This window comes from Caloenas nicobarica, chromosome 6 (genome assembly GCF_036013445.1).
Source record: "Caloenas nicobarica isolate bCalNic1 chromosome 6, bCalNic1.hap1, whole genome shotgun sequence".
In the NCBI taxonomy this organism is placed as follows: domain Eukaryota; kingdom Metazoa; phylum Chordata; class Aves; order Columbiformes; family Columbidae; genus Caloenas; species Caloenas nicobarica.
The window spans coordinates 21882110-21895079 of record NC_088250.1 but is presented as its reverse complement, the minus strand read 5'-3'; the positions used below and the strand labels follow the sequence as shown (position 1 = coordinate 21895079).

Here is a 12970-nt window from a genome sequence, read left to right as displayed (position 1 = left end):
TACGTAACTCACACTCTTCATCTCCAATCCACGACTGCTGTATTTCTTTATTAACGCAATCTTCTACACCTTACAGTGTTACGTCTTCATTGCGTTATGGAATTTCATGCTTTGTGCTTTTGCCTCCTGGGGTTTCCAGTAGGGGAGGCTATCAGAAATTAATCACAAAGCCAGAAAAAATCCCAACCTACCAAATCACGGATGTGTTTTCCGTTTCTCAGAACCGTGTCCCAGTGACCACAGTGTGTTGTTACAGCAGGACAGATTCCTTCTCCAGACGTGACAGTAGCATTTGTGCATATATTTATCACAACTGTATTTATTTACAAGGATGTACATATGTGTGCAAATCATTGTGTTCTGCAGCCCTACAGGGGAATTAAAGGCCTGAAACATACTGCCCCCAAATGTTTACTGCTGCTGTTTGGTGGGAAAAGATCACAAACCCCAAGTCCCGTGGCAAGCGGCAGAGGAGATCGCCATCAGCCTCTGCCTCGTTAAATTGCCCCGGTTATAGGGCAAAACCGATTGAAACAGATAAACCTCTGAAACAGGCCACAAATTCACATGTTCCTGTTTCATGGATGGGGAGAGGGCTATTCTGGTTCTGGGCGTTAAATACCTAGAAGCGCATGTAACAAAGACTAACAGGAGAGCACTAGCTATGAGCATCTGTAAGGAGACTACGGTCTGTATACATTTAACAAATTTCAAGATTGTTTCTCTGCTGTTTTCCCACCTCAGTGTGACACAGTAACACAGGGTAACCATCCTCTGACTCGACCCCCTGCCACAGGGGCTCTGTCCACACACCCCTAAAGGACAGGTCATCGGGCAGAAGACCCCGCCACGGGGCCACCCCCAGGGCCACAGTCACATCTGCTTTTTAAGAAAGGCAAAAGAGACCACACATAGCCAACGTGGGGGACGCACGGGCTCCTTAAAAAGCATTTTGATATAATCCAAGCAACAAGGCAAAGCAGCCTAGAAACAGAAGGGACATTTCTAATACAGAGCTTCTCTCTTTTTACCTGAATCCATATTTGTTTTGTTCTATCCAAAGTAAATACTAAATATTTCAAAGACTCTTGTGTAAAGCTCATCTGTTGCATGCTTCTACTGTGCTTCAGCTCCAAAGCAATGCAAGGGTAAAGCCCAGGAAAGCGGAGCCTACAGGCTCTCTCCAGCTACTGCTGTGCCCTGGGGGAGTCAGCATGGACCCGGCAGGCTCGATGCAGCTTGTCTGATTTCCATGAAATGATGATAAACAAAGCTGCTTCCCAGGAAACACGCTAACAGCAATGCGAGCTTCAGGGCTGGCACGTCCACCGGATCCAGGGGAGCCCCGAAGCTCCACGGTGCCGGGGGCGGGACGGACACGGCGGTGGGGACGGGCTGGCCGGGCAGGAGCCCTGCACGCCGGCCAGCGGGGGGACACCCGCCACAGGCTGCCATCGGGGTTCGTCTTCTGTGGTGTACTAATGATGTTTGCTTATGAGAAGTAAAGACTGGTCTGGGGAGAGAGGAGAAGGAAGCCAACAAGAATAACTGAACTGTGTTAATTTATTTCTAGACTTCTACGGAGTCTACTCGGGCACTGACGTTTACATGGGTAAGACAGTATACGTCTCTTGCTTTCTCTCCTGTGCCTTTCCCGGTCAGTCCAGTTGTGTCTGATTTCCACCAAAGCATGCTCTCGTTAGCTGGACAGACATCAACAGCATTTAGACCAAATGGGATCTGTAGGTATTCATGCACGTACCTGCCACTGATGCTATTAGTTCTAACATCAAGTACTTTGTTTTTCATTCTTTATAAAAGTTTAAAGTGTTCCATGGCATATTTTGAAAGATTGTCCAGAAAAAATGCTAGGAAGCAAGAAAAGGCTAGAAACCAGGAAATTCTTTTCATATACCTTTAAAATTACCTAATTAGCCAAGACACTATGCATGCTTAACTTTTTAATATATTATCATCTACGAGAAATTATAAATCACGAAAGCATTACTTCATTTATAAGGCTATTTTCTAGTACACTATATTGCATTGTGGTAACTCGTAAGAAAAAAAATGAGATCTGAGAAATGCATTAAGACACTTAGCTTATTAATGGCCGGTCATATTTAAGCTCATTTTTCTTGCCCTAGGCTTTTATGATCTAGCAATGGGAAATTTTTCTTCATCTTTTTCAGAAATAACAAAAAATTCCAAGAAATGGAAGCCACTGCTAGTAGAAGAAGAAAAGCTGAGTATCATCAGGGTTAATAGCTCCTATTCGAGATCTATGAATGATTACAGAGCTACTTTTCTATATCGAACTTTCAAGTTTCGTTACTAATATGCTGCCTCTCTGGCACAGAGGTGCGCTCATGGTACGAAGGCTATTTATTCATCACATGGAATAAAAGAGCGAGGGGAACAATGGCTTCAAAGGTCTCATGCTTATACGTTTTGACAGTAGTTTGTTGGGCAAGTGCTCTTTGGTACTTAAGTATAACTCGTCCTACTTCTTCTTACACTGGCCACAGACAGCTCAGTAGCATTTCCATAGCCAGAAAAAATGTCTCCTTTGGCAACATAAGAACTCGACCTATAAATCCACATTCCTTTGACTTTCTTATCAATGAACCCAACAAGTGTGAGAAGAGTGTCCCTTTCTTGGTCATTCTTATCAGCACAACTCACAAAGAGTTTGATGCAAGGCAAGCCATTCGAGAAACGTGGGGAGACGAAAACAATTTTAAAGGTATTAAAATCGCCACGCTGTTTCTTCTGGGAAAAAATGCAGATCCTGTGTTAAATCAAATGGTAGAGCAAGAAAGCCAAATTTTTCACGACATCATTGTGGAGGATTTTATCGACTCTTATCATAACCTCACTCTGAAAACGTTGATGGGGATGAGATGGGTAGCAACGTTTTGTTCAAAAGCAAAGTATGTTATGAAGACAGACAGTGATATTTTTGTAAATATGGATAATCTTATTTATAAGCTGCTCAAACCCAACACCAAGCCAAGGAGAAGGTACTTCACTGGTTATGTTATAAATGGAGGACCCATTCGAGATGTTCGCAGTAAGTGGTACATGCCAAGAGATTTGTATCCCGACAGCAATTACCCGCCCTTCTGTTCAGGCACCGGTTACATTTTTTCAGCTGACGTAGCAGAACTGATTTACAAAACCTCCCTTCATACCAGACTTCTTCATCTTGAAGACGTGTACGTTGGACTCTGTCTTCGGAAGCTGGGCATTCACCCCTTCCAAAACAGCGGCTTCAACCACTGGAAAATGGCCTACAGCTTGTGCAGGTACCGCAGGGTGATCACAGTGCACCAGATAACACCAGAAGAAATGCACAGAATTTGGAACGACATGTCCAGCAAGAAACACCTTAGATGTTAAGATTTTTCAGATGTAAATACCTTTTTTTCAGTTTTGGTTTGGTCTGGTTATTTTTTGACAAAGTGATCTGCTGATTTACAGGTTAAACTGTGGGATATTAACTGTAAGAGGATTTCTAATGACTGATTTTTCATTCCCGTTTTGACTATTGGTTTACAGATTTCACGCTCTTTTCCTAAGGACATTACACCAACCGAAAGGATCTAGAGTCAAATCTCAGATTTTATATATTATCCTCTATTATGTGTATCAGCTCCTGCATCTGTATGTAAAAGGACAGTAACAAACTATGAGTTCCTTAACAGTTCATGCCCCAGCTTCTGAGATAAGACTCAGGCCCTAAAAAATGAAGAATCATGAACAAACTTTTATTCCTTTTTTGACACCCTGCAACCATATCTGTTTAGAGCTTTCTGAATAAATTGGGTGGTACACATTTGCACTGACCTTACACACCTATCTTGACATGTCTATTTTATAGTAAAATGTGTGCAATTCCCAAACAGCTTACTGATGCAGAATTTAGACAGGTAAGAACATCAGAGTCTCATAGGCTTTAGAAACAAATCCACACACTGGAGTATATTTGAATCCACCAAATGGTATTCCTTTAAATTATTTCAGAAGACACCCCATTTCCTTCCACTATCTAAAGTAGCCCCTAAAAGATCTAATACAACTCTAAAATGAACTAGAATCTGTAGGTGAAATAAGACAGGGGAGATGTATGAAAAACTATCTTAAAAATACATGAGAAAAGTACAAATATCTTTTAACTTTCAATTTCAAAGCAAGTGTAGTGTTTCTCATTAGTATCAGTGGGTCTCTCTATTAAGTGTCTTGTACAGCAACATATATATTGAATTATAACAGTGTCAACAAGCAGCATATTTCTTCAACATCAGTCACTGCACTATTTACCTAAAAAAACAAAGTAACATGCAACAGAGTACATAACGGTTATGTACAACTTTCACAGCAAAATAGAGGGCTTTTGGAATCACCTATTAAAGAAAAACAGATTCGAGTCTTTGTTAAAAATCTGCAGGTCCCAGGTTACCCATCACAGAGCCAATAGTCACTGAGGTCCCACTCAACAGATCCCCAGAGCATGCGGTGGAAATCAAATACACAAGATTTTATTCAAGTTTCATAATGTGCTTATGTGTTTTGAATATGAATGTTAATGAAATGTCATTAAAATTATAGCAAATAACTTGGAACTAACAATTCACAGACAAGTTACAAAGATACAAAACTCACCAAATATATTATTAGCTGTAGATTACTCACATCATCCACAGCACACACAAGTCTCATTCATTTCAGCTAGAATTACATATAACATATGAAAAACTGCTAAGTCTGTATGTTATTCAGGATGTCTATAAAGTTGTCAGAAATTAACTGAATAAGAATTTAAAGGAAAATTCTGACCTGATTTTGCCACAGGTGTACATAGCACTTTACAACAGTAACAGAGGAATGAAGATGCTACCCCACAAGGTTTGCAGTTGCACAACTAATTGTTAGTCTTACTCATAGATGCAGCACTACCATTGTAAAAGGAACTACTTGTAAGTAAGGTAAAGCGTACCTTGCCTTCAAGCCACAAGCAGTAGTTGTCTCAAACAAATCTACTTCAGATCTAAAGGTGAAGCTACACAACAGCCCAGAAGTTACTGCTAATCAACAGGAGCTATTGCACCCTTCTTAAATAAAAATCAGTAATTTTATCTAAAAATACTGAATCTCTTGCAACATAATTAAGATTTATCCTTCCCTAGTTGACCTAGTCCTTGTTAAAGTGGCTCTTGCTTCGTGTCCAACTTAGAACTCTAGCTAAACAAGGGCCAACTAATTGCATAGATGAATATATAACACACACGCACTGATTAGGTGAAGTTCAGCGTTCCTTATCCAAGCCCCAGAATACACTCGTTTAGGAAGGGAAACAAAGGTGGCATTCATCTCCAGCCTTCAGGTAAATCAGGCAGCACAGATGCCGTCCTACAGGGAGCACATTTGGTAATAATTTCAACCCACAGGCTGCGATCACTTCTGCTATCCCTCTGCACTGCGCAGTAATTTAGGGTTTCAGAATCCACAGCCAAAATGGATTTGGTGGCCTTACTTCTCCTGCTGATGCTTCTGTGGCCTTTGGTTAGTAACCAAGAGAACAGCGGGGCTCCCAGTCCACATACCTCAGGGCTCAAGTAGCACGGCAGCCTTGAATTTCTCCTACTGCAAGTAGACTGCGTTAATGATTGGAAGGTACACCTTGAAAATAGTATCTAAAAATATATTTCCTGCCATTTATAAATAGATAGATCGTCAACAGAAATGTAAATGTTCATCTTGAAACTGATGTATATATTTCTAAGGCATTTTCTTCTGTATTTAGCTGTATATATGTGTAGAGTCTGCTTGCTACGTAGTATTCTGTTATGCATGAAGCTGAGTTAGGCATTATATTTGTCCAGTGTTTCAAGAGCCTTAAGCATGTGTGCCCTAACTTTTGAATGTATAAGATTTTTTTCTTTTCTTGTCAAGTGAATTTAAAAGAACACAACGAAAGCCCAATTTTCTACTTCTGTTTATTTTCTGATACTAGACTTCACCAGCTTGTTGCACTTCCATAACAGATTTATTATTTTCTCTTTGCTCAAAAATTGCAGTATTGCAACCCGGAGCTAGATAGGGAGCAATACACCTACCCATAGGGACAGCTTACTGTCCCTTCCACTTGGTATTTGTGTCACAAGGGGTACTGTTAACAAACAAGTGTTTGCATTAGGCTTCCTTTAATCAAAAATATTTATGTTACTTAAAAGTCATTTTGTTTCACTGAGCATGGGACGAATGACAACTTGGGTAAGACGTGCTGGTTTCTAGTCACTTCTGACTATAATCACATTTTGATTCTAAAACGTACATGAACAAAGCACATTGAGTGAGGAAGCTGTGAGGGACACACACCTCTTTTCAGGAGTTTTTCACAAAAGCATTTTTTTGCTAAAACCATGCGAGTATTTAAACAGAAGTCTCAAAGTTCATTTTCCACCTTTCCTAATAACAAAGTATCAATTTTGATCCCTTACTGGGATTTTTTTGGTCTTTATAATATAGATGGCAATGGCAATTTGTAAATGAAGAGTGTAATTAACTAGAAAAGCTTGTCAACAGTAACTGAACTTTAAGTGTATCATTATATATGACTGGCTGTACTTATGTATTTATTTAAATTGTATATATTGTTTTATCTATAGTGTCTGTAGGAGTGCATTCTTTTAGATTAAAGTATTACAGTTTTGTGGGATTGCCAGCAAAGCTGCTAATCAAGATACTATTTTTTTGTATTAATGTCAAATAATAAAAAAAGAACAAAATCAAATGAAAAATTGAAGATGTCCTGTAACTTTTCTTCTTCACTTCTTTCTAAAAATGTAAATGGTATTATGTGAAAACGTAACACCACTGAATAGGGTCATTTTGCATAAGGAAGAATATTGTGCTGTAAAAGCAGATTTTAAAAAAATAATTGGAAAAAATAAACAGAACAAAAGTATTACTTTTATTCATTATTTGTGCAACAATTTCATCAAGCTGAAGTCCACAATGATCACAGAACGTTAGGGATTGGAAGGGACCTCAAAAGATCATCTAGTCCAATCCCCCTGCTGGAGCAGGAACACCTAGATGAGGCTTGGGTGTACTACTTCATTTGATGCCAAAGACTTAATCTCAAAACACTCAGAGCAATATTTGGCAAATTAGCAAACAGGTTCATCACCTGCTTTGCCGTACTCCACTGCTTTGGCATCCCCAGCAAACAAGACCGGAGTCTGGCATTTCTAAGGTGGAAAGGCTGTTTGACTCCCATGGCCCTCCAACATGATTCTTCCACAACCTCCATGATACATCAATGTATATGCTTGCAGCCAGCAAAAGCTACGCAGGAGAAAAAGAGAAACCACGAATGTCCCCAAACCCACGTCTCATTAAAACACAAGAGACTCACTTTGCAGTGGCTGCAAGGAGGTTCTCATCGCGAGGGAAGGGTCCTCCCCGGCCTCCGAGAGCCACACGCTGCCCCTGACAGAGCCTTTTGCTTCCCCGAGACCCCAAGAAAGCACCTGGAAATAACCAAAGCAGCACGACCTGAATACACGCAGATTATCCCGTTAGTTGCATGCAGCTCTCTTCTCCCAAAACAAGTATTTTAAGATGCTGTTTTGTCCAGCAGGAAAGCCTGGCTGACCTTGGGGTCTTCACATCAAAATTTAAAAAAACCCCAACCAACTAAATAAATAAAAAACCCTACAACACCAAAATAACAAAAAAGCAGGACAGAGTCCCTTTTGTTGTAAGAATCAGTCAAAATAATTCCTCTCTCTCCATTCTCCCCTGTGCAGTTTCCTATGTGGAACAAAATATTGAACTTCTTTGACTACTGGTTTCAGAGCTCAGTAACCCAAACTCATTCATGAAACTGACGGAAAACAAGACAAGCTCCTGAGAAGAAATGTAGCTTTTGCAAACCAATGTATACTTGTTAGGGGTCACCTGTTTCAGAAGCAGCTGAAGACTGCTGCAGAGTCCTTGGGCATCCCGGCGGTGTCTGCAGCAACCTTACAAATCATAACAAGATGCTTTAAAACAACTAAGAGTTTCACATACAGTAAAAACTGCTCCAATCACTTTCATTTTTCTCTCTTTTTCACCACAGCAGCTTGAGTCTAATTGCAACGCTTACATGGTGTTTAATTAATATACAGCTTGGAGATATACAGATATTAGCACTAGTAGGGTGGATTTCATGTAGCTTGATTATCTCAATTACAAGCATTCTATTTTCTCATTTACTTAATTGATTGTCATAGATTTCCAAAGAAATTCGCACTGCCCTAAGTGAAAACAATATGCAAAAAAACCTTCTCAAAACTGCTGAAGCTGGCCTATTCAAGCAGCAACGTGCCAGAAAAGGAGATCCGCTTGACATGAAACATGGTACTGAATAATACGTGCTTACTCTTCTCTTGTTAAAAATAGGAATTTATGAAATGGAAGGAGTCGTTGGGGCGGGGGGGAAAGAATATGCCTTATTGATTCAACTGTACCTGTAATAGAGTTGTCTGAAGTATCTCCTCTGATGACATGCCTAGCACAGGAAAAAGATCCCTTTTTCTGCTAGGTCTGCATGTTAGCTGACTCTATATCATATCTCTGCCTCACCTGAAAGAGATAACGAGACCAAGAGGTGATTTATTCGTCATGCAGGATTTATCCTTGAGCATTTATTCTGCAAAGGCGGTGTTACACATCAAGCTGTGCAGAATTATGTGCAGTGGTTTTGTAATGCAGACAACTTCTATTTGGGGGAAGAAAATACTCCAAACTTGATGTGTGCTGGGTAACACCTATCATATCTGCAGCTAAGTCAAGACTATCAAGAGTAAATCCAATACCTATGTCCTTTTTTCCTTTAGGAGTTCCTTTCTCTGGCCTTTTTCCTAGCATGACCTGTTTCCTCAAAGAGAAAGCAGAGCTCTCTGGCACCTTAGCATAGCAGTAAAAGCAAGGGGCAGAGAGCTCCCCACAGTATCATTAGGGAAGCGCTAGGAGGCCCAGAGCACAAAACTCTCTCTCCTCTTTTGGCAATAAAGACAGCAGTCACGTGAGTGAGATAAACCACAACCAGTGCCTGGACTCACTCATCTTGATACACCAGCCACTGGGCTCTAAGTGCATCATGCTCAAATCACGCATCGATTCTTGCTTAGCATAAGACATTTACAGGAACATCTTAAAAGCAGTGCCAAAGTGTAGCAAGAACAAAGAGAGAGAAAACATTTTGAAACACTCTGGATTTTTTTATTATTTATTCAACTTTGTTAAAATCCCTCCTCAAAAAGACTCTTCTATTGTGAGAAGTTTCAATGGTTATCCTTTATCCATCTGACCTTATCCTCGTATATATTCAAGGACAATTAACTAAAACATTGGTCTCCATGATCTGCTGTATTGCAGACTGCATTTGGATTGAGCTGAGAGAAACCAGACTCGATTCAAGTCACGAGCCCCCTCAGTTCCAGGGGGTTTATGCCTTTTTACAAAGGGCTGAATTTTAACCTCTGTGCCCAACTCAGGTCTTACTCCTAGTCACAGTGAAATCAATGGGGGTATCATCAAGGTTTCTGGGGAAGAACACTGTATTCCAGATGGTAGTTCACTCACCAGAACCTTCAACTCCTAGCAAATGCAAGCAGGAAGACAAAGCAAGTAGCAATCTCTCCACTTTCCCATTAAGCCTACTTCCTATGAAGACAAAGCGGAACATGAGACCTACAGGCTGGTAACCTGCGCAATGAAAGCAGCAAGAGAACACTCGCTCCTGACAGGAGAGGGCTCTGTGCTGAGTTATCCAGCACCTGGCTCCCTGCCAGTTCACAAACATTATATTCCGCTCATAAAAAGTCTGGCAGCACTAACGAACACCTGCCACTGGTGAGAGCGAGAGCCCCACCGGGCTGTACCTACTTCTTGCAATCACTGTTTTTTCGTTCCCTACACAACTTTTATTTTTGCAGTCATTGCACTGGAGAAAAAATGGTGGTATAACGACACCTTTCCTAAACTTCTTTTATCTAGAAGAATCCCAACAATCTAATTTAGGATCATTTTCTTCTCCCTTGCTAATGAGACAAGCATGGATGGTGTTTTCACGTTGGCATCAGGACTTGCTTGTGTCCCTGCAGTTCCTCTCCTCCATTGATCAGACCGAGGTCCATCGTCTTTCATCTTGCCTCTGCCTGCAGAGATCATTGCACAGCCTAACAGATCTTGCTATCACACACTTTATATGTTTTTTTCCTTATTCCTTCTACCTTTCCTAAAATAACCTCCAATAGTTTATCAGAATTCAAACCAGCATTTTTTCACATTTCATTTTAATTTCCATTTAATCAAGTATACCCTATTCCATAATTTCAATGTGTTAATCTTTTTATCCGCTTCTGCTCCCTATGTTGCCTGCACTTTCCTTCTGTCTTTCTAACAGTCAGACATCCGGCACTGAATCTATTACAAGAGTATTTGCATGAAGGCTGAGCACAGCGGTACTTTTCTCTATCCCCATTTTTGAGGTATCAACAACTGCATCATTGGATTAGTTTCACCAGACAGGACAGCTTGTCTTACCACATTTAAAGCAGAAAATTAATTTTTGCTAGTATCTGGAACAGACAGCAAGTCTATGGGCTAGAGAAGCTACAGACATGGCAGGTGTCAACATACACATGCTATTTTTAAAAGAACTTTCTTTATATAGAACAACATTTCCTCTCACAAAGGCCATAAAAAGGTCCAGAATGTTCAGGATAAAGTCATCAAGGTGCGCTGAGGCTTTGCATCATATTTGCTATCACTTTGGAACCACTTACTCAGCTTCCAGGTTTATCAGGTTTTGTTGCAGGATGGTTTATGGAACGAAGCATTGCTGCCTCTGGGGAGGGGTCTCCTGTACTGACAGGGCTGGCTCCAAACTTCCCGAGCACCATTGTATTCTAGCCCATTACAGCATATCTGTACTTGAATTACAAACTCAGTTGATGCCAAGGTTGATGATAGGCTGCTTTAATTGGTCATTAAAAGCCAGTATTATTTACTGCCTTGTTACTTGGACTCAGCATTTCTACACATGGGGATAAAACTAATGGGCTAGAATAAAGAATATATACAGCAGGTAATTAAAATTACATTTTTTTAATAGAGGAACATACACACACACAATGCAAGTGCTGGCACATACTTAGAAGTACAGGTTATGAAAGTATACATTTTAATTTGTATTATACCGCAATTTCGCTGTTACTTCCAACAGATGGGCAAGTCGTGCAACGTTTTTAAACTGATTTAATTACTTGTAAAAGTATTGGCTTGTGTTAATTAGATGCAATACATTACACAAGGGCTCACAGGTTCCTTTAAAAGGGGTTTTGAACACGTAAGTATCTACAGGAAAACAAACAGCCTTGCAGAACAGTTATTGTCTATTTGTTTTATCAATACAGAAACAAGATCCAAAAATGCACCATTCACACAAGACAAAAATGTGTCTAACATGACAGATATTGCTGTCTATTTGTACCTCAGAGATAGGTGAATGTCAGGTATATCATGTAGACAATATATCCATCCATATGCTTACAATGATCAGACTAAAAATAAACTGATTACCCTTATTCTCCCCCTAAAAAAACACTAGTTAAGTGTGCAACTGAGGTAGCTGGTGTGGGATTACTACTGTCGCCCTTGTTTAGGGCGAAGTCATGTGCTAAAACATGAGTGACGTGGAAGAACGCCCATGGGTTACTCTGAACACATATTAGCCTCCGAAATATCTAGACCTCTACTCTATTGACTTTAAGGTTTAAGCTCCAGATATTGCTTCTTATCTTGAACTCCAGGGATATCCTGTAACAAAAACCTTCATGCTCAAGGAGCACCAACTCTATGAAAATAAACTACGAACAAAACCAATGCATCCAGTAATAAATGTAAGCAGACGAGTAGAAAAATGTCTCACCCACTAAATGCCCCAGAGAAGCAGACCTCAATTAGGTAACCAAACAAAATCCACGGGGCAAGAATGGTCATTCAACTCCCGGGTTGCAATATTAGGAAAGCAGAGATGAGCAAGGAAAGTCCTTTCTGACTGGTGAGGCAGTGGCAGGTCCTTCTCACCTCTAAGAGCAAGGGCTGCCCTCAGCATGGCTCCTAAAGAACACAAATGAGACATATCCTGACCCACTGAGATCCTACACATCCTATACCCTGAAAACTCGCATCAGCCCCAGGTGTGGGTGCTTTCTAGCATAAACAGGCAGAAACCTTGCAGGTACCTTGGTACAAAACTTCCACTGGGGAACAGCACATTTTACCGTGGAGAATAAATCATGGTGCCCCCAAGCCCTACATATCAGGATTTTCAGGCTTTAAGGAAAGTGAACCCTTAGCAGATAAAGTTGTCTCATGTGTGATAGATCATCTATTTCCTGGACATTTCAGATGATGAAATGCTTTACATTTTTTTATGGTTTTGAAATTACTATGCTGGAAATGTCATTGAAAACAAGCTTGCACTTTTATCTTCTCCTAAACCCAAGAGAAATACCACTTCGGAGGAGTATATTACATTTCATTTGAATGCTAGGACAGCCGCATCAGTAAGTGAACTAAAAACCATACGGGTTGTCAGTGTTAATACTACCACCTGCCCATGTTTTCCCTTTCCAGCACTGATCATCAATCATATTTCATTCTCTTATTTTCCATGCCCTTCATTTCAAAAGTACCTATCAGTTTACAATTTTTTTTATGCATCACAATTTCAATATGGCTGTATTTTGTTTAAGGGGAAAAAAGCTTGATGTAATGCAAACATTTTTAAAGAACAGAAAAAAAATCACACCTGCCTGGCACGTGAAATATACAAAATAAATAAGAAATGTTTTGTTATTCCTTGACTGTGAGGATGGGTGACAGCTCATGAGGAGGAGACACTGGA

The 12970-nt window shown here is 40.3% G+C and overlaps 1 protein-coding gene across 5 annotated transcripts in view; it reads left to right on the top strand.

Annotated features, from left to right (window-relative positions):
- Positions 1-6876, top strand: part of B3GALT1 (beta-1,3-galactosyltransferase 1) — a 198603-nt gene extending 191727 nt beyond the window's left edge. For all 5 annotated transcript variants that reach the window (XM_065638185.1, XM_065638186.1, XM_065638184.1 and 2 more), the window contains 2 exons: positions 1574-1612; positions 2193-6876. In XM_065638185.1, the coding sequence (XP_065494257.1) occupies positions 2422-3402 (981 nt within the window). In that variant the 5' untranslated portion in view covers positions 1574-1612; positions 2193-2421 and the 3' untranslated portion in view covers positions 3403-6876. The remainder of the gene's footprint in view (positions 1-1573; positions 1613-2192) is intronic.
- Positions 6877-12970: the final 6094 nt, after the last annotated feature.